Raw genomic sequence first — 21,620 nt, forward strand, 5'->3', positions numbered from 1 at the left:
ACACTATGAACAAACACAGAGTGCGCTATCCATTATCTTGATAAACTATTACCAAAGGGGTTCTGGACAACCCCCAGGACAAGCAGCACCGCGCACATATACCAGGTAGAGTGCAATATACCCTACTTTTTGAATCCGAATTGACAGCTGCATTAATTCATCCAATGAAACTGGCACAGGATACTGCACCAGAAAATCCTTGATCTGGTCCCCGAGGCCAAGTCGGAATTGACTCCACAGAGCCGGATCATTCCAGGCAGTATCATTCGCATATGTGCAAAATTCAGAACAGTAAACCTCTGCAGTCTGGCGACCCTGTTTAAGTGCCCTGAGATGGGCCTCAGCTGAAGCTGCCTTATCTGGGTCATCATACAAGACCCCTAGTGCTTGGAAAAATGCGTCTACTGTTCGAAGCTCTGGATTGTCTGCCCCAAGCCCAAAAATCCAGGTCTGGGGATCTCCTGTAGTATGGAAATCACCACGCCAACCCTCTGGACCTCAGAGCTAAAGGAAACAGGACGGAGCTTAAAGTAAAGTTTACAACTCTCCTGAAAGTTAAAAAACTGTTTAATGTCACCTGAGAACCGATCAGGAAAGTTCAACTTGAGCTCATTTACTTGGGGGGAGCTAACAGCAGGAACCCTTCTAACCTCCTCCTGAGTTTCTACCCACAGAGATAACTCAACCATTTGCTGGGTAAGAAGGCGGACCTGGTCTGCAAGAACCTGAGATGGATTCCCAGTACTGGGGTCTCACGAGGAGGTTAGGTCCCCTAACCTCCTCATGAGTTTCTACCCGCAGAGATAACTCAACTATTTGCTGGGTAAGACGGCGGACCTGGTCTGCAAGAACCTGAGATGGATTCTCAGTACTGGGGTCCATGATGGCAGGAAAGCACAAAGGGGCAAATAACACCAAAAGACAGTGGTATACCTGCTGAACGCTTTTGGGCCGGTTATGTTAGGGCCTGTAGGGTCGTAACTGGACCTGCCCGCTACCTCTGTTGCCACTGACTGGTGTCAGCAAACATGTGCAGTGCTAGGCTTCACCTTTAACCGCCCCAGCTGTAAGGGCGAATTAGGTCCACCCAGACTCTGTTGCAGTAGGGTCTTAAAGTGGGACAATGTGTTCACTGAGGCAGACCAGGCGCAAAAGGTAAACTAACTAACCCTGAAAGGGACAGGCCGGAACCCACCTGGGGTGGCCCAGCTGGAGGGTTAACCACCAGGTAAAGCAGCGTATACTGGTGGAAACCACTTTAACAGATGTAATATGCAATGTAAATGTAACAATGCACAGGGATTGTATAAACACACTGTAAATGCAACAATGCACAGGGATGGTATAAAACAAAATATAAGTGCAACAATGCACATAGGTGAAATGTAAGGTAAATGTAAAATGCAACAATGCACAAAAGTGATGCCACAATACAAAGATTAAGTATAAAGACTGCAGGGGAGTCCCTGACTTATCTGGGAAGATGTAACACCACAGAAGGAGAGGCAAGGAACAACAGCCCAGGAACACAAGGAACGGCTGAGACTCTGGCTAGACACAGGATCCAAGAACCAGGAACACTCTGATGCAGGAGACCATCCACAGAACTATAACCGGTGTCTGTGCCCAGCAAACGCAGGCCTAATATTCAAAAATGCCGCCCTGCGGCGTGTGATGTCAGCCGCCGTCCCCTGACCTGCCCGGCCACCGTACAGGGCATAATTCGGGGACGTTGCCTAGCAACAGACTCTGCGCTTCCGCCCTGCCTGCCTGGCTGCCGCCAGAGATACCGCTGTCCCTGCGCTTGCAGCGCTAAATATGACAAGCACGCAGGGACGCGGCGGCCACACTGGGACCTGACAGTTACTGTCACTGTGTGCGCACACAGGCCTTGAAAAGCTTGTGTGAAGTGTGCTCCGACTAGCGGTGCTGCAAACTGGCAACGTACTTATGATAGAAATGTATTTTGATTCTGTATTTTCAACAGGTTCTTGCCCTTAAACAGAGCAGTTTTGTCAAGCTGTTCATTCTGCCTGGCTACTACATACAGCAGCTGAAACTCCTTATCAATAAAGATACCAGCATTTAGCTGCTCATTTAAGCCAGACGGATTGTGAATATTAGATTGGGGAAATGGGACTGGGGTGGACTGGGGTGGAGAACCCCCTCACAAGTAGCACTTACTCAATATAGTGTATAAGATGTATCAAGTAATTTATGTTAAATTAGTGTTGAATCCACATTAAAGGTGAAATATTGATTGGTACAATTAAGGAAGGAATATCACATTTGTGGAGGTGCACCCCTGAGAGTAAAGAGTCATAGAATTAATGAAAGGCAGAAAAAAAATACTCTCCTTTGTTTGGGGGCTCGCTTAGAGAAAAAGATTTCTTAGATATTGTGAATATTCTAAACAGAAACCATCACTATATGTACAACTAGGGTGAACAGCTGTGTTAAGGCTCTTTCTCTCTGTTAAGCCACAGTGCTGCGACTATTATAGGGATAATTTGAGAGTTCCACTGCTGATATCCCTGTGCATTAGATTTACTGCCGCTGACATTGATATAAAGGTGACTATTATTTGCATCTATATTTATATTTGCATGATATTAGCACCTCCAATTCCCTGATGTTATTTATTTGATTTACAGTAGTACCAGTTTCTTATATAGCACGCACATATTCCGCAGCGCTTTACAGAGTATAGTTGAACATTCACATCAGTCCCTGACCCAGTGGAGCTTACAATCTATATTCCCTACCACATGTACACGCACACACAGACATTCTAGGGTTAATTTTGTTGGAAGCCAATTAACCTACCTGTATATTTTTGGATTGTGGGAGGAAACCGGAGTACCCAGAGTAAACCCACGCAAGCACGGGGAGAATATACAAACTCTGCACAGTTAGAGCCATGGTGGGGATCGGACCCATGACCTCAGCGCTGTGAGGCAGTAATGCTAACCATTACACCATCCGTGCTGCCCAATAGGGATAGCACACAGATTTGAAGAGAGGCTGCATAGCAGTTTTACTCCATTGCATACAATGCAGCAATGACCATACTCTCTATTAATTTTTCTGTGTATTTATTCTGCTTTAGTAGAATACTTGAATTTGGTTTGCTACACTGTACCACAGTCCTACATATGTAATACAATACTCAGAATTACAGAACAAGCTTTGAGCTGTACAATTGAACTGCAGTTCAACTGTGTTCAACAGCCAGTGTCGACACACACACACATGTCAACAGGAAGACGTTATATATAACTATAGCTGGTACATAAAATATAAGGAAAATATACAGCCAGTTGTAAGAACGTGGCAATATCTACGAACATACATGGCCTATTCTATGTTAATCATAGAACATATGACACCAGTCGACATGATGTTGATAGCTACAGCCTGATCTAATGCAAGCTGCTAATAAATCCAATTCCAGGACATTCAGGCTGTATTAACCTCCTGATACTGTTACTTTTGTGTCCAGTGATGCTCTGCATAGATTCTAAGTTTCATAGTTACATAGTAGGTGAGGCTGAATAAAGACTTGCGTCAGGGGCGTAACTAAGTTTTTAGCGCCCCCCCGCCGGATGGTTTTTCGGCGCCCCCCTCCCCCCGCCGCCGCCGCCGCCCGCCACCTAACCTGACCCCCCCTTCTTACACTTACCTGTCCCCGCAGTCTGCATCTCGCCCGGCTCTCTGCCGGGACCTGCCTGACGTCACGGTCCCGGCCGGCTCCTGCTGCTGCAATGAAAACTGACTCTTAGAAAATGGCTGCCCCCATACTGCAGACAGAAAACTGTCTGCAGTATGGCGGCAGCCATTTTATAATAGTCAGTTTTCATTGCAGCAGGAGCCGGCCGGGACCGTGACGTCAGGCAGGTCCCGGCAGAGAGCCGAGCGAGACGAAGACCACAGGTAACTATACCTCCGCAGCCCCCCGGAGGCGCCCCCAATTTCTCTGCGCGCCACCGCGGGGGCTGCGGAGGTATAGTTACGCCACTGACTTGCGTCCATCTAGTTCAACCTATGTTTATAGTAGCTTATCCCTTGTTGTATAGTATGTTCTGATATTTTAAAGACAGATTATGTTACTTATTCTTACCCATGGATGTTTTTAACCAATAAATGTTTATCCAACCTTATTTTAAATGTATTTATAGTGTCTGCCGACACCACTTCTCCAGGAAGAGCGTTTTAAAGTTTGACTGCTCTGACTGTAAAGATATTTTTTCTTCTACATGAACAAAATCTTTTTTCTTCTAATCTAAATTGTGCCCTCGCGTCCTAGATTCCTTTCTAGTAGAAAAAAGGGTGTTTGACAGTTCCTTATATTGGCCCCTAATATATTTACACATGTTGAGCATATCCCCCCTTAAACGTCTTTCTCTAGTGTAAATAGTCCCAAATTGTTTAATCTTTCCTCATAGCTTAAATTCTCCATTCCCCTAATAAGCTTTGTTTCTCTTCTTTGGATTGTTCTAATTCTATGATGTCCTTTTTTTAGTGCGGGGCCCAGAACTGCACTGCGTATTCGAGGTGCGGTCTAACCAATGATTGAGGCATAATTACTTTTGAGTCCCTAGTTTCCATGCCCCTTTTAATACATGCTAGAATTTTGTTGGCCTTTTTTGTTGCTATATTACATTGAGCACTACACCCCAGTTTTTTGTCTATTTGGACTCCTAGATCCTTTTCGAGTACTGATTTACCCAATTCCTCCCCGCTTAGGTTATAACTAGCACACTGGTTATGTCTCCCACGGTGCATGACCTTGCATTTGTTCACATTGAACCTCATCTTCCACTTTTTTGCCCACTCATCTAGATTGTCAAGATCATTTTGAAGTGTGGTGACATCTTCTAATGATTTAATAACTCTGCTCAGTTTTGTATCGTCTGCAAAGATGGATACATTGCTTAGTAACCCCATCCCAATATCGTTACTAAAAATGTTAAACAAAATGGGCCCAAGAACCGAACCCTGTGGCACTACACTTAGTACTGGTATCATATTTGATACAGCACTGTTCACGACCACTCTTTGTTCTCTATTACACAGCCAGTTCCCTACCCATCTACAGATATTTGCCCCTAATCCCATGTCCTCCATTTTATTTATCAACCACTTGTGTGGTACTGTGTCGAAGGCTTTAGCAAAATCTAGGAAAATCACATCTACAACATTTCCATTATCAAGGTTTTTGCTAACCTCCTCATAGAAACCAAGTAGATTAGTTGCAGTGTTCTAAATTGTAATCACTCTTCCCCCTTTGATTCTATCAGAAGAGAAAGTTATTTTTCTTTCTCCTTGTACTCCAGTGCCTGTCTCTGGCCAACAAATTAATAGACATTATCCTACTAGATGGTCTATACTAATGCACAACTTTTGTCTCAGCAAACGTGACAAATTGTATGCGCACACTTTGACAGTAACCTGGAGTTGATTTATCCCAAAAGAGAATACACCGGGGGTTAATTTATCAACATCCACTGGTGACCATCTACTGGCTCTATAACTGAACAACAGATGTGATGGTACTGTATATCACTTTGATCAATGCAATATATGATCAGTACTGAATAGGCAATATACGACAAAGACACAAGGATACCAAGACTTTTGCATATCAATTTATTAATAAGTGTCAGTAAGAAACCTGTTGATCGTACTTCAACAGACAAATCATTTAAAGGTGCGTTGCCAAGAAGCCACCGAATTTTAACACACCTTATTCTTTTTTTGTAGTCACTCTGTCATTATTCTGCTCTCTGTGGGTTTTACTTATTTCACCAGTTTTAATTGTACTAATAAAGGTTATATTTTACCATACTTGCTTACTTTTGACTTCACCTCTCCGGGAGAAGCCCGGAGAGGCAAGACGTCAGGAGGGCGGGGGCAAGGCTGATATCACTTGGCCCCACCCCCCCATGCCGAAAACGCCATGATTCGCGGGCTGCGGAAAGGGGGCGGGGCTTAAATGCTGCAAAATGCAGCGATCGTGTCATTTAAGCCTCGCCCCCTCACCGCGGGCCCGCGGTTTGCGGTAAATAAAACCAGCGGGCATGGGGGTGGAGCGGGGGTATCAGCAGAAAGCGGGAGACTTGCCCACCTTCCCGGGGGCCGGGAGAAGGACCCGATTTCCGGTAGGCTCCCGGCCATTCCGGGAGGGTAGGCAAGCCTGTATTTTACTTTAAGAGATCCTATAGGTGCACCACACTATTGACAATCGTTCTCTCTTCTTTTGAAACATGGATAGTATGGTAAGCCTGACTATAATAAAGCCTGCCCCCTCCTCCCCCTACTGTACTTTCCAGAAGTTTCAGATGATGTCTCTATTACTTCCAGCTGATAGCAGTTTCCTGTTGTTTTCTAAAAAGCCATTGCAAGCATTCAGAGCGGGACAGAAACAGTACACTTTTATCTATTTCTATTATTGGCTGTTAGTATATAGTTTCCTGACCTACATTAAATTCTGAGTTCAGTGGAGATTTAAGATTCTTTGTCCCCAAATCAATTTAACCACATTTTTTATTTACATCTGTTTTCCACAAAGTCTATAATAATAATAACAACTAATAAGTCATTTATCTCTGCAACTCTTAATAGCTCTCCTGTAAATCCACATGCTGCAGTGCTTTGGTGGGATTACAGCTTAGGACTCAGGTACTGTGTATAAACTTGTGGGGCTCTTACTTTCCAAGCCTCACATCCACTAGCGTAACTTCATACCATGTGCCCAGTGGCACCAAGAAAGGGGGTGGGTGGGAAGGGGCGGGGTTAATAATTACTTGGGCCCGATCTGATGGAGGTACCCGAAGAGACCCCCTGTTACCTGGTAGAAGCACTCGCAGCAGTTCTTCTGAACCTAGCACATGCTGCTGTTTGCTGGGCAGCAGTGCGACCAGGGAGATGCTTAAAATACTATTCTTTCTGTATTTTATTCTACGGGTGCATGGCCATGCCTTCTGTGATTAGGTCATGCCCTCTGAAATGTGACTGGCCCTGGCCAAGCTCTCTGCTACCTTGCAGGTGCCTGGAGGCAAAATAGAAGGTTGTCGTCGTCCCCCCCCCCCCAGTGCCTCCATCTTACACATGTGCTAATGTCCCAGCAACTCACCAATGGTAGAACTGGGAGAATAAAAATTCCATGTTGCAGCTAATTGTGGTAATTAGGAGTCTTTACTTTGCATAGGGAGAGGTATCGGCAGTAGAAAGAAATAAGTAATAATGCCACTCTATAGGTCACTGGTACAACCTCATCTAGAGTATTGTGTTCCGTTCTGGAGGCCATATCTCCAGAATATAAATACATTAGAGACTGTACAAAGAAGGGCAAGTAAAATGGTGCATGGCCTACCTCACAAAACGTACCAGGAAAGACTAAAATATCTTAATAAATATACTTAAAGCAGAGAAGGGAAAGGGGGGACATGATAGAAACTTTCAAATATATCAAGGGTTTTAACAAGGTACAGAAGGGAAACATTCTTCACAGGAAGAGGAGCGACAGAACACGAGGACATGCACTAAAACTAGAGGTAGGAAATTTGAGGAAGAATTACTTCACAGAAAGGGTAGTGGATAAGTGGAATAGCCTCCCATCAGAGGTGGTAGAGGCAAATACAGTAGTGCAATTAAAACATGCTTGGGATAGGCATATTGAAATCCTTACAAAGAAATAAAAGATCAAATATGGTTTGAAGGGGATGCAGTTCAAATCCCGGCGGTCGGGATCCCGGCGTTCAGAATCCCGACGCCGGAATCCTGACCGCCGAAATCCCGACAGTTTCTCCCTCCGTGGGTGTCCACGACACCCCTGGAGGGAGAATAAATTAGCGCGACGAGCATAGCGAGGCACCGGTCCCGCTGCGTGGCGAGCGCAGCGGGGGGGTGATCCACGTCCCCCCCTTGTCGGGATTTCGGCGGTCAGGATTCCGGCATCGGGATTTTGAACGCCGGGATCCCGACCGCCGGGATTTCATACTGAATCCGTTTGAAGTAATCTGTTTAAATAAGGGGCAGACTAGATGGGCCAAGTGGTTCTTATCTGCCGTCACATTCTATGTTTCTTTGTTTCTATAATTATTTTTTTATTTTTAAATACAGACCAACGAGAGATAAAATTGTGAGATATAAAAGTACCAGCCAATCAGCTTCTGCCTTATATGTTACAAGCTGTGTTCGAAAAATGACAGGAGCGGATTGATTGGTACATTGTCTTTACAAGCTTTGTAATCCCCCCTTAAAAGTTTTATTCTAATAATTAATGCATTTCCGTAACGCAACATTTTCCATTTTCTATAAGACACAGGAGCAGCGCAGGAGCACACTATATAAACACTTTGATCTGTTGTCTCACATGCCAAGACTCAAGGTACCCATACATTACTGCGAGGTATCGCATGCCACCTTCGCATGTGATACTCCATCCAACTGGAAGCTGGAGAGCCGCCAGGCTCCCAAGCAGCAGGATTGCATGCAATAAATTGTATGAGGTCCTTTTGCATATGATTTATCACATGCAATCCCAGCCAGATCTGCCAGATCCAACTCGGATCAGAATCAGAGGTTAGGCACAAATAATTTGGCCACCTTTCACCTGATTTCTCGGCCCGTTGAGTCGGAATCAGGTGAAAAGTGCTCAAATCAAATAAGTGCCAAAAGGTAAGGATCTCTGTGTGCAATCACAGCTGCTGTTTAGGAGAGATGTGTCAATAAACATCTCCAAAATATACATAGATAAGCAGCTAAGGGTTCTGACATTGGGTAAATATCATAATGCTGGGGAATTGACCAGACTTTATATCTTTGAGTATTTTTATTTATTTTTTTATTAACAGTTTATTATATACCTCACACATATTACGCAGCACTTTACAGATAATATTTGAACATTCACATCAGTCGCTGCCCGGCCCCCAGTGGAGCTTACAATCTATATTCCCTACCACATGTACACATACACACAAAGACATGCTAGGGATAATTTTGTTAGGAGCCAAATTACCTACCGGTATAGTTTTGGAATGTGGGAGGAAACCGGAGCACCCGGAGGAAACCCACAGGAGAATATATAAACTCCGCACAGTTTGGGCAATGGTGGGAATTGAACCCATAACCTCATTGCTGTGAGGCAGTAATGCTGACCATTACGCCATCTGCACTGCCCCCATTATAAATATATGATTAATGATACCGGATTTTATTGTGCATCAGCACATCTACTTCACCCCTCACTATAAGGGACACAATTGTTACACACACCGCTACGATTTATAATGAGGTTGTGTTTATTTTAAATGTTATATATACTGTAGTTATCCTTATATGATTGCACCTTTCGGTACTTGTGTATTATCTGGGCTCCCGATTTTTTCATTGCATGCCACTACTTAAGGCATGCAATGCAATGCAATGCAATACGATGCGATTTTTCATTGTAAAGACCTGATTTTTAATTGTATAGTCAACCATGGGTGACTTCATACCCCCACTATCCAACTACGCATGGAGTTGATTTTATATAGTGTGGCGAGCGCAGCGAGCCCGAAGCGTGGCGAGCGGACGCGGATTACTTTACATGTATTCTGCGTCCGCTCGCCACGCTTCGGGCTCGGTGGCTCGATGCGCTCGCCACGCTATATAAAGTCAACTCCATGCGTAGTTGGATAGTGGGGGTATGAAATCACCCATGGGTGACTATACAATTAAAAATCTGGTCTTTACAATGAAAAATCGCATTGCATGAATTGTATGCCACTATATTGCATGCGATGCAATGCAATGCAATACAATGAAAAAATCGGGCACCCAGATATTACACAAGTACCCACCTTTTTAAGGAATGTGAGTTTGTTTTATTTACATACATTATTTTTTACTATGAAATATGTTTTATTGTTGAACTCATACAGTTGCTTCCAATAGTTTTTTATTCTAAAAAATATAAAAATGACATTTCAATAGTATTTAAACCCAATAATGTTATTTATTCATTTTGTTAAAGGTGAACTTTAATCCATTAATTTTTTATCATTAACCTGCCATCATTATTCATTAATTACTCATACTTGATCATTAACCCTCTATTATTCTCCATTAACTTGCACTACCAACTGGAATCAATCTTTCCTTTTCTAGGAAATTTTATAGAAAAAGTGGTTGCGAATCAACTGGAAACCCTCATGACCACTCATGATATGTATGATCCATTCCAATCAGGATTCAGCACTGAAACAGCCTTGGAATATGTGCTAAACGGTCTTATGATGGCAAGAGACAGAGGTGACTGTTCAATCTTAATCCTTCTGGATCTCACTGCAGCATTCAATACTGTGGCCCATGGGCTTTTGATTGCCTGAAAAATTTCTGTGGACTGGATGGCACAGTACTATGCTGGTTCAAATAATTTCTCACTGGCAGGTCACAAAGTGTGTCATCTGGAGTGTACTCATCTTCATCAGTGCCAGTGTCATGTGGTATCCTACAAGGTTCTATACAATCCCCATGCTTTTTGCAGTGTACATGCTTCCACTGGGTGAAATAATTAGGTGTCATGGCCTGGTCTACCACTGCTATGCAGATGACACACAACTTTACTTGTACTTTGCTTCCGGCACTAACCCAATAACAACCCTAAATGGATGTCTAGCTGAGCTCCAGGAATGGATAAGTGCCAGTTGGCTGAGTTGGAATCCTGATAAAACAAAGGTCCTCTTGATAGGGCCTTAACATCAAAGGACAAGACTGCAGAGTTACAAAACTCTGACCATGTGTTTAATCTTGGCGTGGTGCTGGATGGTGACTTGACACTTACATCAGATATCAGCCACTATCAACTCCTCTTTTTTTCATCTGAGGAACATAGCCAGAATCAAACTCTTAATTACCTCTGAAGATCTGCCAAAAGTCATACATGGATTTGGATCATTTTGTTTGGATTACTACAATTCCCTCTAACTTAGTCTCCCAGCAAAAGAACTGCACCAACTACAGTTGGTACAAAACACAGCTGCCAGGCTGTTAACCAACTAGCTCTGTTCTAGCCACATTACTCCCATTGTCTACTCCCTTCACTGGCTGTCCAGTAAATGGGGAGTAATTTCATGATCAACTTACTGAGTTTCAAAGCCCTACATGACCAAGGCCCAAAGTACCTGAAGCAGCTTCTGATTCCATACTGTCTCACTTCAGTAGGTTACTGCGATCTGTTGATGAAGGACTTTTAGCAGTACCTAGATTCTCCCATAATTTATCTGGGGGTCGATCTTTTAGCCATGCGGCTCCGACTCTATGGAACTCCAGAAGTCTTCAAAAAAACAGACTCAAGACTTTCCTGTTTACGCAAGCATTTCCTTCATTCCCTTAAGTATTGTTTATAAAAAGCTTTTCTGTACTTTGTTGCTCCTGTACTGTATTACATTCATTCTATATGTTAAGCACCTTGAGTCCTATTAGTGAAAGAGTGCTATATACAGCAAATACAATTATTATTATTATTATTAATAATAATAATAATAATAATAATAATAATAATAATAAAGTAAATCCTTTCCACCATCATTAGCCTTCTATTGTTCCCCATAAACACATAAACTTCATCAGTCATTATTCCAGCATGCTTCATTATTAACCCTCTCTCATCATCCTCTTTTAACCCCTTCAGCATCACATACCAAACTACCTGGAATGACCCATTGCAGGAGGGACAAATCTGCTGGACTTTACCCTTAATTTTGTGAATGATATAATAATACACAAAACAGAAACTCTAAACCTGAACTAGCTTAAATAATAAAATAATTCTGAATTAAAGTGCCATTAAACAATGTCTATAAATAATACAATTAATGTACTTACTGGGTATACTGAACTAAGCTTAAATGTACAGATGTTAGGTTTGAAACTGAAAGATTAAAATAATTCTCCTAAAATTCAGGAATGTACTAAAAGGCAAAACCAACTGAAAATTGCCAGTTAATAGATTTCACACACAAAAAGAACCCCATAAAGACCATCAGTACATCACATAGCTTCCTAACAGGACAAAATGCGTAGAGTGATTTTGAAATTTGGGGCACCAAGGGGTCTTCAGCAATGTCCACCTAATACAAATGCAGAGAGAGAGAAATACAGGGTGCAACATGAGGGAATAATAGGCCAAGGCAAATGCGTTTCATCCGGTCACGGTCTCAACTTCGTAACCGGATAAAAAATGCGTTGGTCATGGCCTATCGTTGTGATGCAAGAACAAAATATCCAGGCAACCAGCAAACACTCCTCCACTTCTGAAGATTGCCTCTCTAGTGATTACCGGCTGTGCATGCCAGAGTACGCATCCACACAGTGAGACTCTAAGTGCCTGAAGTATACTTGTGACAGATGTGTCTACTATTCTGTGCTGGCAAGCTGATAATTCTTATCCCTCATGTACAGTATGTGTTAATTCACGGAAAAGAGGACTTGGGACGATACCAGTGCACAAGCACTGAACACGAATAGGGATAATAGTATGAGTGACAAATGAAGAATCCACTATCATGCAATGGGGCGCCTCAGTACATACAATGGCTAGTGGAGGTGCTCCCCTGAGAGTATATACACATACAAGTAGAAGTAGGGGGGGGGGGGCACTGCTTTGAAAAATAAGTTTAAAACTTAACTTTTATTGCTATCAAAAAATGATTTCAGAATAAAATAGACACACAATGACACTAACAAAACACCAAAAAACAAATGTAAGGATTAGATAACACTAAAGGAGTGCTTTTACCCAAATATTGCCTTTCAGAAATATATGTTAATCACTCATGTGGTATGCATAGCAATTCAATATGCACACTCAATTTTCTGACAAGGAAAGGTGGCACAAATTGATGGATATCCTAAGATATCTTTTGGCAACACATTGCAAAATAATTTTCCAATTGTGTATATTTGGTTAAGCTGTCATATTTTCAGAAAACAAACTTTTACACTGGCTGAGCAGTAAATAGACAATAATAAATTGATAGTTAATTAGTCAAGTGAAAATTTGAGTCTTTCCAAAAGTATAGGACTCTTATCACATGGTGATAACTATGGCAATGTTGCTTATTTGATAGAAATAATTGATTAATTAGTAAGAAAGCAAACAGTGTTTGTGGTGTTTTGGCAACAACATCACTTGCTGCCCGTTACGCAGAATTGCGTGATCGGCCAGCCAATGAGGCTGTCTCTGAAGGAAGGGACATGGCGCTGCCACATAAAATCATGTAGGAAGAAGGTCAGTGTTCGCGCGGCCCACTGTTTCCCGGGGTGCCGGTTACCCTTCCTGACCCTGATCCGTTTCTCTACTCATGTTCACAGAAGATGACCAGTGTACTGTTCTGCCAGAGGGAGCTGCACATGTCGATCAAAACAACTGTGCAGTACAACAGTCTTCTGAGGGAGGTGTGTGCCATGGATCTCCTTTCTTCAGAGGCAAATTGGAGGCCCTGGCATGGTGGTGGAGGTTGACGAGAGCCTCTTCATCAAGCGGAAATACCATGTTGGGAGGATGCTGCCCCAGCAATGGGTTTTTGGTGGAATCTGCAGGGAGACAGGCGCCTGCTTTCTAACCGCTGTGGAAAGGAGAGATGACGCTACCCTGATGGCTGCTATAAACACACATGTCGCTTCCGGATCTGTGATATACTCGGATTGCTGGAGGGCATATAATACTGACCAGCTTCAGCAGGCAGGGTATGAACATGCCAGGGTAAATCATAGGTACAATTTTGTTGACCAAAATCCAAAAAGGCAAAAGAGTACGTTTAAGAAAAAAAGAAATGTAAATCCTTGGAGGAGAAATGTACGCTTGTCAATATGCCATTTACCACACGGAGTGGCAAGGAATGGCTAAGGGCCTGGCCAAAGTTATTGACTAGTGGTCCAGCTTCACACGAAGATCACAGCCCTCATCCCCCCCCCCCCATGAAATGTAAAAAGAGTTAAGCTGTTAACAAAAATACAGCAAACAACTCAGCCTTCTAAAGACACAGTATCACAAATCCCCAAGGAGAGTCCAAGGGTGTTGGGACAGTCCGGCATTGCAACCACCATTACTGTGGTGGAGTATTACGTTGGTGACAGCATCCAAGTAGACATGTCAGAAAGTCCTTACCTGTACTGGCAGGACAAAAAAGGCAGTTTGGAAGCCCCTGTACAAATTCAAACTGGCTCTATTTTACCTGAGTTGTCCCCCCTCCAGTGTGTACTCTGATAGAGTTTTAGTGCAGCGGGGAACCTGATGTTCATCAACATTAATTGGATGAGGACGACATCTTGCCTCTATAAAGCCAGTTTGTACAGGGAGAGTTGACTTGCTTCTTTTTTTGTGGGGCCCAAACAAACCAATCATTTCAGCCACAGTCATGTGGCAGACCCTGTCACTGAAATGATTGGTTTGTTAAAGTGTGCATGTCCTATTTACGCAACATAAGAGTGGGTGGGAGGACAAGGACAATTCCATCTTGCACTTCTTTTTTTGACCATTATGTGCTTTTTGGGGCCTAGTTTTTTAAACAGCCATCCTGTCTGCTGCTGCAGTGCCACCCCTAGATGAGCCATGTGTTTGTGCCGCCCACTTGTGTAGCTTTGCATAGTTATCCAGCTACCTTGGTGCAACCTTTTGCCCTAAAAACAATATTGTGAGGTGTTCAGAATAGACTGGAAATGAGTGAAAATTAATGATATTGAGGTTAATAATAGTGTAGGACAGGGGTTCCCAAACTGTGCGCCTAGGCTCCCTGGGGTGCCTCGGAGCACTTGCAGGGGTGCCTCGGTTTGGTGGTCCAAAACCGATTCAAAATATTTATGGTCAATGTATTAGACAAAATCAGTGCTTGTGGCTTCCAGTTTTAAAATGTGGATAAAATAGAAGTGAATTTACATAACTGGACCTAAGGATGACATATAAGCACAACATATTTAATTTAATATTGTTTTCTGAAATTCTCGGTAGCCAACTTTGCACCTAGGGGTGCCGTGACAAATATTCTGATAATCTAGGGTGCCGGGATGCAAAAAAGTTTGGGAACCACTGGTGTAGGAGATAACAAAAAAAAACATATTCTGCAATTTTAGCAGTTTTTATGGTTTTTAAAAAAAAATCAGAACCCAAAACACGAAACATGAAAATGGTGGTGTTTTGGAACAGATCCAGATCCAAAACACTGCGTGAGATCCAGACCAAAAACTGTTTCACGGAACACGAAAAGTGTCCGGTGCACATCCCTAATTATAATATTAAAAAATCACATACATAACAAAAAAAACATGATTACTATAAGCAAAACAGGGACACAAAATCTTCAATTAATAAAGAGGGTAGTTTCATAGCCTTCATTGAGGCCATATGTTTCTCTTTTTAGGAAGAGCTTATCTAAGTCACCATCTCTTTTCCTTTAATGTACTCATTCTATGTTTTTTACTTTTAGGCTGGCAGAATCACACTTATGATGGTCCTTGAAATGTTGGGGGACTATTTTTAGTTATGCCATGTTTGATGTTTCTATGATGTTCGAGAACCCCAATCTTCAAACATCTTTTTGTCTTACCGACCTATCTTAGACCACAAATACATTACATATGTTGAATTGCAATTAATCAAATCCTTTATTTTACAAGTGTAAACTCCAATATGAGGACCCTTACTGACAAATTTTGCAAATTTAACATCCTTTTTATAGGTAGAAAGGCCCTGCTACTATATGTAGTGCGGTTTTCAAATCGCAAATGTCAGGTGGCACCCAGGATTTGGAAACAAGTCAGTCCCGGGAGTGACCAGGCATTTGCGCTGCTATTGTTTATTTTTCAAATGGCCCTTTCACACCACACAGTGACGTGGGTTATTTGTGCATAGTGAAAGGGGTAAAAGCGATCCAAATGGATGGTTCCCAGACTCTGTCCTCAGGCGCCCCCCCTCCCCCCCCCCCCACAGTTCACATTTTCCAGATCACCTGGCAGGGGCACAGGTGCATTCATTACTCACTGACACATTTTGAAAGATTGAAGAAAATTACTTAACTTCGGAGGAGACCTGCAAAACATGCACTGTGGGGGTTATAATGATTGCATCGCACCCCTGCACGTTTGCACTGGGGAGCAATGTTTCGCGAACCTGTAGACTACATTATATACAATAAGTTATTATTTTATGTGAACATTCACTTTTAAGCAATAGATGATTTTTACATGATATCTTACCTATAGCCTCTATAGACATAATGTTACCACAATTTGTAAACACCGGATTAGGTGTAGGAAGTCCTTCATCATACAAGAACTTCATGACATATGTTTGTGCTTCAATGAGCTCTGTATTCTTACTGGTGTCACCATTTGTGATCTTTAGAACATACTCTGTTTGTGCAGTTGTCCCTTCACTCCAAGTCTGGATGTAAAAATTCTGATCATCGTAACTGGGCAGAGACTTCACAGTTGCTACTTGTAAGCCATAAAGCATCTCCACCAGCTTAATGGCCTGCACTTCGCTCAGTCCAGGCTTACTGGCAATGCATGGTTTTCCAGAATCATTTTCTGAAGTCATTCTTTAGAAGTTCTGCAAATGAAAAAAAAATAGTGTGTTATACAGCAGTGAAATTGGTTTTCAAAATAAGAATACTGCAATAGCACAAACTAACATTGTGGAACCCACAGTTTTAGGTAATAACGATCTTTTTCAGTGATTGGAATGCACTGCAAATTTAGCACAGTCTGATGATAATCAGCTGCGATACTAGGTTTCGGCTTTATCTGAATCAGGTTCACAATGCGCAATTACAGTAGCCTGCTTGCACCTCCAGCTAGCAAGATCATATGTGTCTGTAGATGGAATTTTTTGTAAGAAATATACTTCTAGGGACCGTTTATGAAATGTAGACAATTTTTTGTTTCTGAGTGACCTGGAAAGAAAATGAGTTATGTATTATCTCTCTGTCAGTGGCATAGCAATGGCACTGCAGCCCCAGTGGTGGCTTGGGGGGAGATGGCGCTGTGGGGTGTCATAGTCTCTGCAGATTCCAATGGGTCTGGCTGTCCATACGGAATCTGCTGAAAATGTCCCTCCAAAAATGCCTGCCGCCTTGAAAAAGACAGATGCTAGAGGAACTACTGGACAGATGGATAGATGCTAGAGATCCTACTGGGTAGCATACAGTATATCACCACCCAGAAGTTACAGATTCTGACCAGATATAGGTATATACAGTATACAGAAACAGGGGGCACAACACACACCATAATAAACTAACTCACTTTAATATACAATCAAATAAATAATGGGGTTTTAGTTCATGAATTATTGCCAAGGGACTCCATTTCCCTGCAAGTCCTACTCTAACAATTAGTCTCTAAAAGAACCTGGCAACTACTGACACATTATGGCTAAAATGAACATGTGCTTGTTTCCTGGTGTAAAGCTCATCTGCCAAATACCTTATGGCTTTTAAAGGTGAGACAATCACCAATACAACTCCTGAATTAGCACTAATGGGGCAGCTGTCACAGTTTTAGTACCCAAACACATAAATAGAGGAAACCACCACACTCACCAGTCCCAGAAATGGGGTGCAAACTGAATTGATGTAGGGGTGTAGGCGTTACATACAGGCAGCGCTTCTATTAATGGCAAATGGTGTGGGCATTAGGTATAAGCAACGCTACTACTGACAGCAACTGCTGTGGGCATTCCGTATATGAAGCAATACTACTGAAGGCAACTGGTGTGGGCAGTACGTATAGACAGTGCTACTACTGACAGCAACTGTTGTGGGCATATGTATAGGCAGAGCTACTACTGACGGCAACTCGTGTAGGCATTACCAGGGCTGGACTGGGACCAAAAATCGGCCATGGCATTTTTACCACACAGGCCATTGGCCCTTCTGGCATTTGCCAGAAGTGCCATATGGCCAGTCCAGCCCTGGGCATTACGTATAGGTAGAATTACTACTGGTGTGAGCATTACGTATAGACAGTGCTACTGATGTCGGCAACTGGTGAGGGCATTATGTATAGGCAAAGTTACTACTGTCAACTGGTGTGAGAGTTACATATACAGATGGAACCGCCTTATGTATAGGCAATGCTACTACTGTCGGCAACTGGTGTGGGCGTTACGTATAGGCAAAGTTACTACTGTAGACAACTGGTGTGAGCGTTACGCATACAGATGGAGCCGCCTTTATTCAGCGGGGGTCTGGCGGTCAGATCGCCAGCTGCCGGAAGAGGATGCGTGCACGAGACGCTCGAGCGTCCCCTTCCAACGGAGATCCCCGGTGGTCCTTGCCGCCTCCCCGCCGATCGCTGCCACCTCCCCTCACCCCCTTAACCCTGCCTGTCTCCCTGATTTGGAGACAGGCAGGGTTCGCTTACCCCACTGCCCGGAAACTGGGACGCGCGTGTGTGAGAGATGCTCATACGTCCCAGTTATATGGAGCCCTGGCTCCCCAGCTGGGGCATTCTGGCAAGCCCTGGCGCTGGCTGAGAGGTGCTCCATCTGTAGGCAGCGCTACTGATGTCGGTAACTGGTCTGGGCATAACATATAAGCAGCGCTATTACTGTCATCAACTGGTGTGGGCATTATGTATATTTAGCGTTACTATTGTCGGCAACTGATATGGGGGTTACGTATAGGCAGTGCTGCTGATGTTGGCAACAGGTGTGGGCATTATGTATAAGTAGCGCTATTACCATTACTAGTACAGGCTTCTGCTACTGATACTATCTTGTGCTACTGATACTAAGTTCTGCTACTGATGCTGTATATCCACAAAAAATTCCTAATGTACACAAGCACCCATGGCCAATAAAGTTGATTCTGATTCTGGTACTGGTTTCAGGGGCTGGTACTATTGTCTGCTACTGGTTCTGGCTTCCGAGAATGGTACTGGGTTCTGCTACTAGTACTGGCTTCTGGGACTGGTACTATCTTCTGCTGGTACTGTCTTCTGCTACTAAGACTGGCTACTGCTACTGGATGTATTTAAAATGTGTGATGTTCCTCTTTAAGTTGTAAAATTCCTGCATGTAACAGTATCCATACGCCAAGAACCCTTAGCAGCATGAAGCTCTAGTACTTGCCAGAGTGAAGCCTTTAATTTAATTAAATGAACATTAAATGAACACCTCCCAGAGAGGTGGTAACGGCTGGCTCATTAAATGCGTTCAAGGCAAAGTTGGACAAACATTTACTGGAGAAAAACATCCATGGGTAAAAATAAGAAATATAATTTGTCTGTAAAATACCAGAACCTACCAAATCAGCAATGGATATCTATACCAGGTTGAACTAGATGGACGCAAGTCTTTTTTCAGCCTTACCTACTATGTAACATTGTACTTTTGTGTATACATGGTGTAATTTTATTTCTTGCTTTAATGAAATCAAGAATTAAAGTCTCAAAGCAGCTGGTTACTGGCATGAACGGAGTTAAACTAACGATACAAAAAAACCTTCAATAAATGCAGATTATTTAACTCATGCTTTAGAATCTCTTTATATTAAAAACATACTGTACCTTGGATTTGAGACCGTCTCATAGAACAACTCTTGTGCTCAATGCTTCCAAAGGGGAAATACTTTCCGTTGCCAGATGACTGTAAAGGAAACACTCAGAGGCTGTGCTGTAGAGAACTATGTGATTTGGAAAGCTGGGGCACAACAGGCCGCTCACAAAGCAGCCTCTTGGCCAGTAACTGGGAGGGGGAACAGCTGCGGATTTTATAATATGCAACAGGCAGAAGTGAACTTTGCATGCTTGATATAATAAACAGGGCAGCACTGCTACATATCCATGACATGTTACTTTAACCTGCGGTCTGATACTGTATTGATAAATATTCAACCAATCTGCACATTGGTCCTTTGTGTGTAAGCAAGCTGAGCTGAAAGTGTTGTGTTCATAGTTAATGAATGTAGCTTGCTGCTCCAAGAAGCAGTCATTACAAATATATTGAATGCAAGACAATGTAAACTAGATTGCTCTATGGAGCTTACTGATGGTCTTATGTTTCCCATTACTATTCACTCTCTTATTATTAGAAACTAGTAATCTTGCTCAAAGCAAATTCTTCGAAAGCTAGTCTTCTACCTTGTGAGTGCCTCTGTGTTTGTGCTTGTGTGAGAGAGAAAGAGATGTAAAGTAGTTTCACTCGCTGCTAACAGATGACAGTGATTCTGGTTTATTGGCTCCCCTGTGAGTTCGCACAGGGGAGCGATGTTTAGCGACTCCACATGCAGATAAACTTTAATGAGCATGTGCAGCCACTTTGTGGGAGTCACAATTGAAGTGTGGGTGGGGGGTGGGGGGCAGCGGTGATGGGTAGTGCCCATGGGAACACATTCAATCGGGATATTGCTGTGCGAGGGGGGGGGAGGTGTTCATGCGGGCAGGCAGTGTTTAGTTGGCAGCTTTGCCAGTCAACTAGAATGACCCCAATAGTATGTTCTATGTGTGTCTTCATAGCTAGGCTCCTACCCCCAAACTTTCAGCTCTATGCCCATGTCACTGGTTGACTTCCATGGGAACACCTAATGTTTTCATGGGAACGCCCATGTGAATAACTGCAACTACTGTGTGGTGTAATGTGAATTGTTATTATTATGCGGCCACGCCCCATCCCCACAAAGCCATGCCCTAAATTTTATTGTTATTTTTAGTAGGGGGGCGCAGCCACTTTTGTATTAGCCTGTTACAGTTAGAACCCTTAGGTCAGGTCCTGCATAGTCGCATACTGTACATGTCTTGTGTCTCATGCATGGCCGTAGGATGTGACTGTATACTGTACAGTATGGTTTACATTTTAATTATAATTTTACTGTAATACCTACCAGCATTGTATTTCATTTCACAGAACATAGGCTGAAATGACCAAGTCTGCTGCTGCCAAGCAGGCGCCGCCTGCTTTGCTGTCCCCGCAGTTGGTATTGGACCCAGCTAAGGGGTCCTGCTTTGCTACTATACTGTAATTATGTGTCTTTGGGTTGCAATAACAGCATTTCAGTGCATTGGTTGAGGTGTTATTGATGGTTTGTTACGATATAAATGTACATGGTCCAATTGTTTGCAATGGGTTGGCTTTTTTCAACGGTGAACCATCAATGTTGACCAAAGGTCAGGACTCGGGATGAGAAAGCCAGAGAGTAAATACCGTATAGTACTGTATGCCCTATTTGTGGACTGTATAGTGGGGATGTCATTGAATAGTAAAGGGAGGTGAAGGTTATTTGGGCAGTTCTGGAAGAGGTGAGTTTTCAGGGAATGCTTGAAGGTTTGCCCCCACAGCCCTGGCCCTGGTTTATGAGGAGGAGGTCATTGACCTCAAGGAGGAAGATAGAGAAAGTAATACCCCTTTCACGCTCATGCTCTTAACCGGTATATTGCTGATTTTTTTTAAGCCTATTAAAACGGTTAGAGCTGCAGTGTGAAAGTGCCAGTCTGCATTTACCGGTTACAAATATCCAGTATTTGCAAACGGGTAAAAAGTAGAGTCCTACACGTTTCAGAGCCGTTTTTTATGCAGTGTGAACGGCTCTGAACCACTTTAGGAGTCAGGCAGCAGTGAGCACTGAGCTGGT

The 21,620-nt window shown here is 43.0% G+C and overlaps 1 protein-coding gene across 2 annotated transcripts in view; it reads right to left on the minus strand.

The window, feature by feature from the left end:
• Positions 1–19,739, minus strand: part of HYKK (hydroxylysine kinase) — a 51,053-nt gene extending 31,314 nt beyond the window's left edge. For both annotated transcript variants that reach the window (XR_014473480.1, XM_083183722.1), the window contains exons 1-2: positions 19,561–19,739; positions 16,246–16,600 (exon numbers count right to left, since the gene is read on the minus strand). Coding sequence is in view for 1 of the 2 variants with exons in the window: in XM_083183722.1 (XP_083039848.1) it covers positions 16,246–16,588 (343 nt within the window). In the remaining variant the exon portion in view is untranslated. The remainder of the gene's footprint in view (positions 1–16,245; positions 16,601–19,560) is intronic.
• Between the last annotated feature and the right edge of the window lie 1,881 nt (positions 19,740–21,620).

Source organism: Crinia signifera, chromosome 4 (genome assembly GCF_055691185.1).
Source record: "Crinia signifera chromosome 4, ASM5569118v1, whole genome shotgun sequence".
NCBI lineage: Eukaryota > Metazoa > Chordata > Amphibia > Anura > Myobatrachidae > Crinia > Crinia signifera.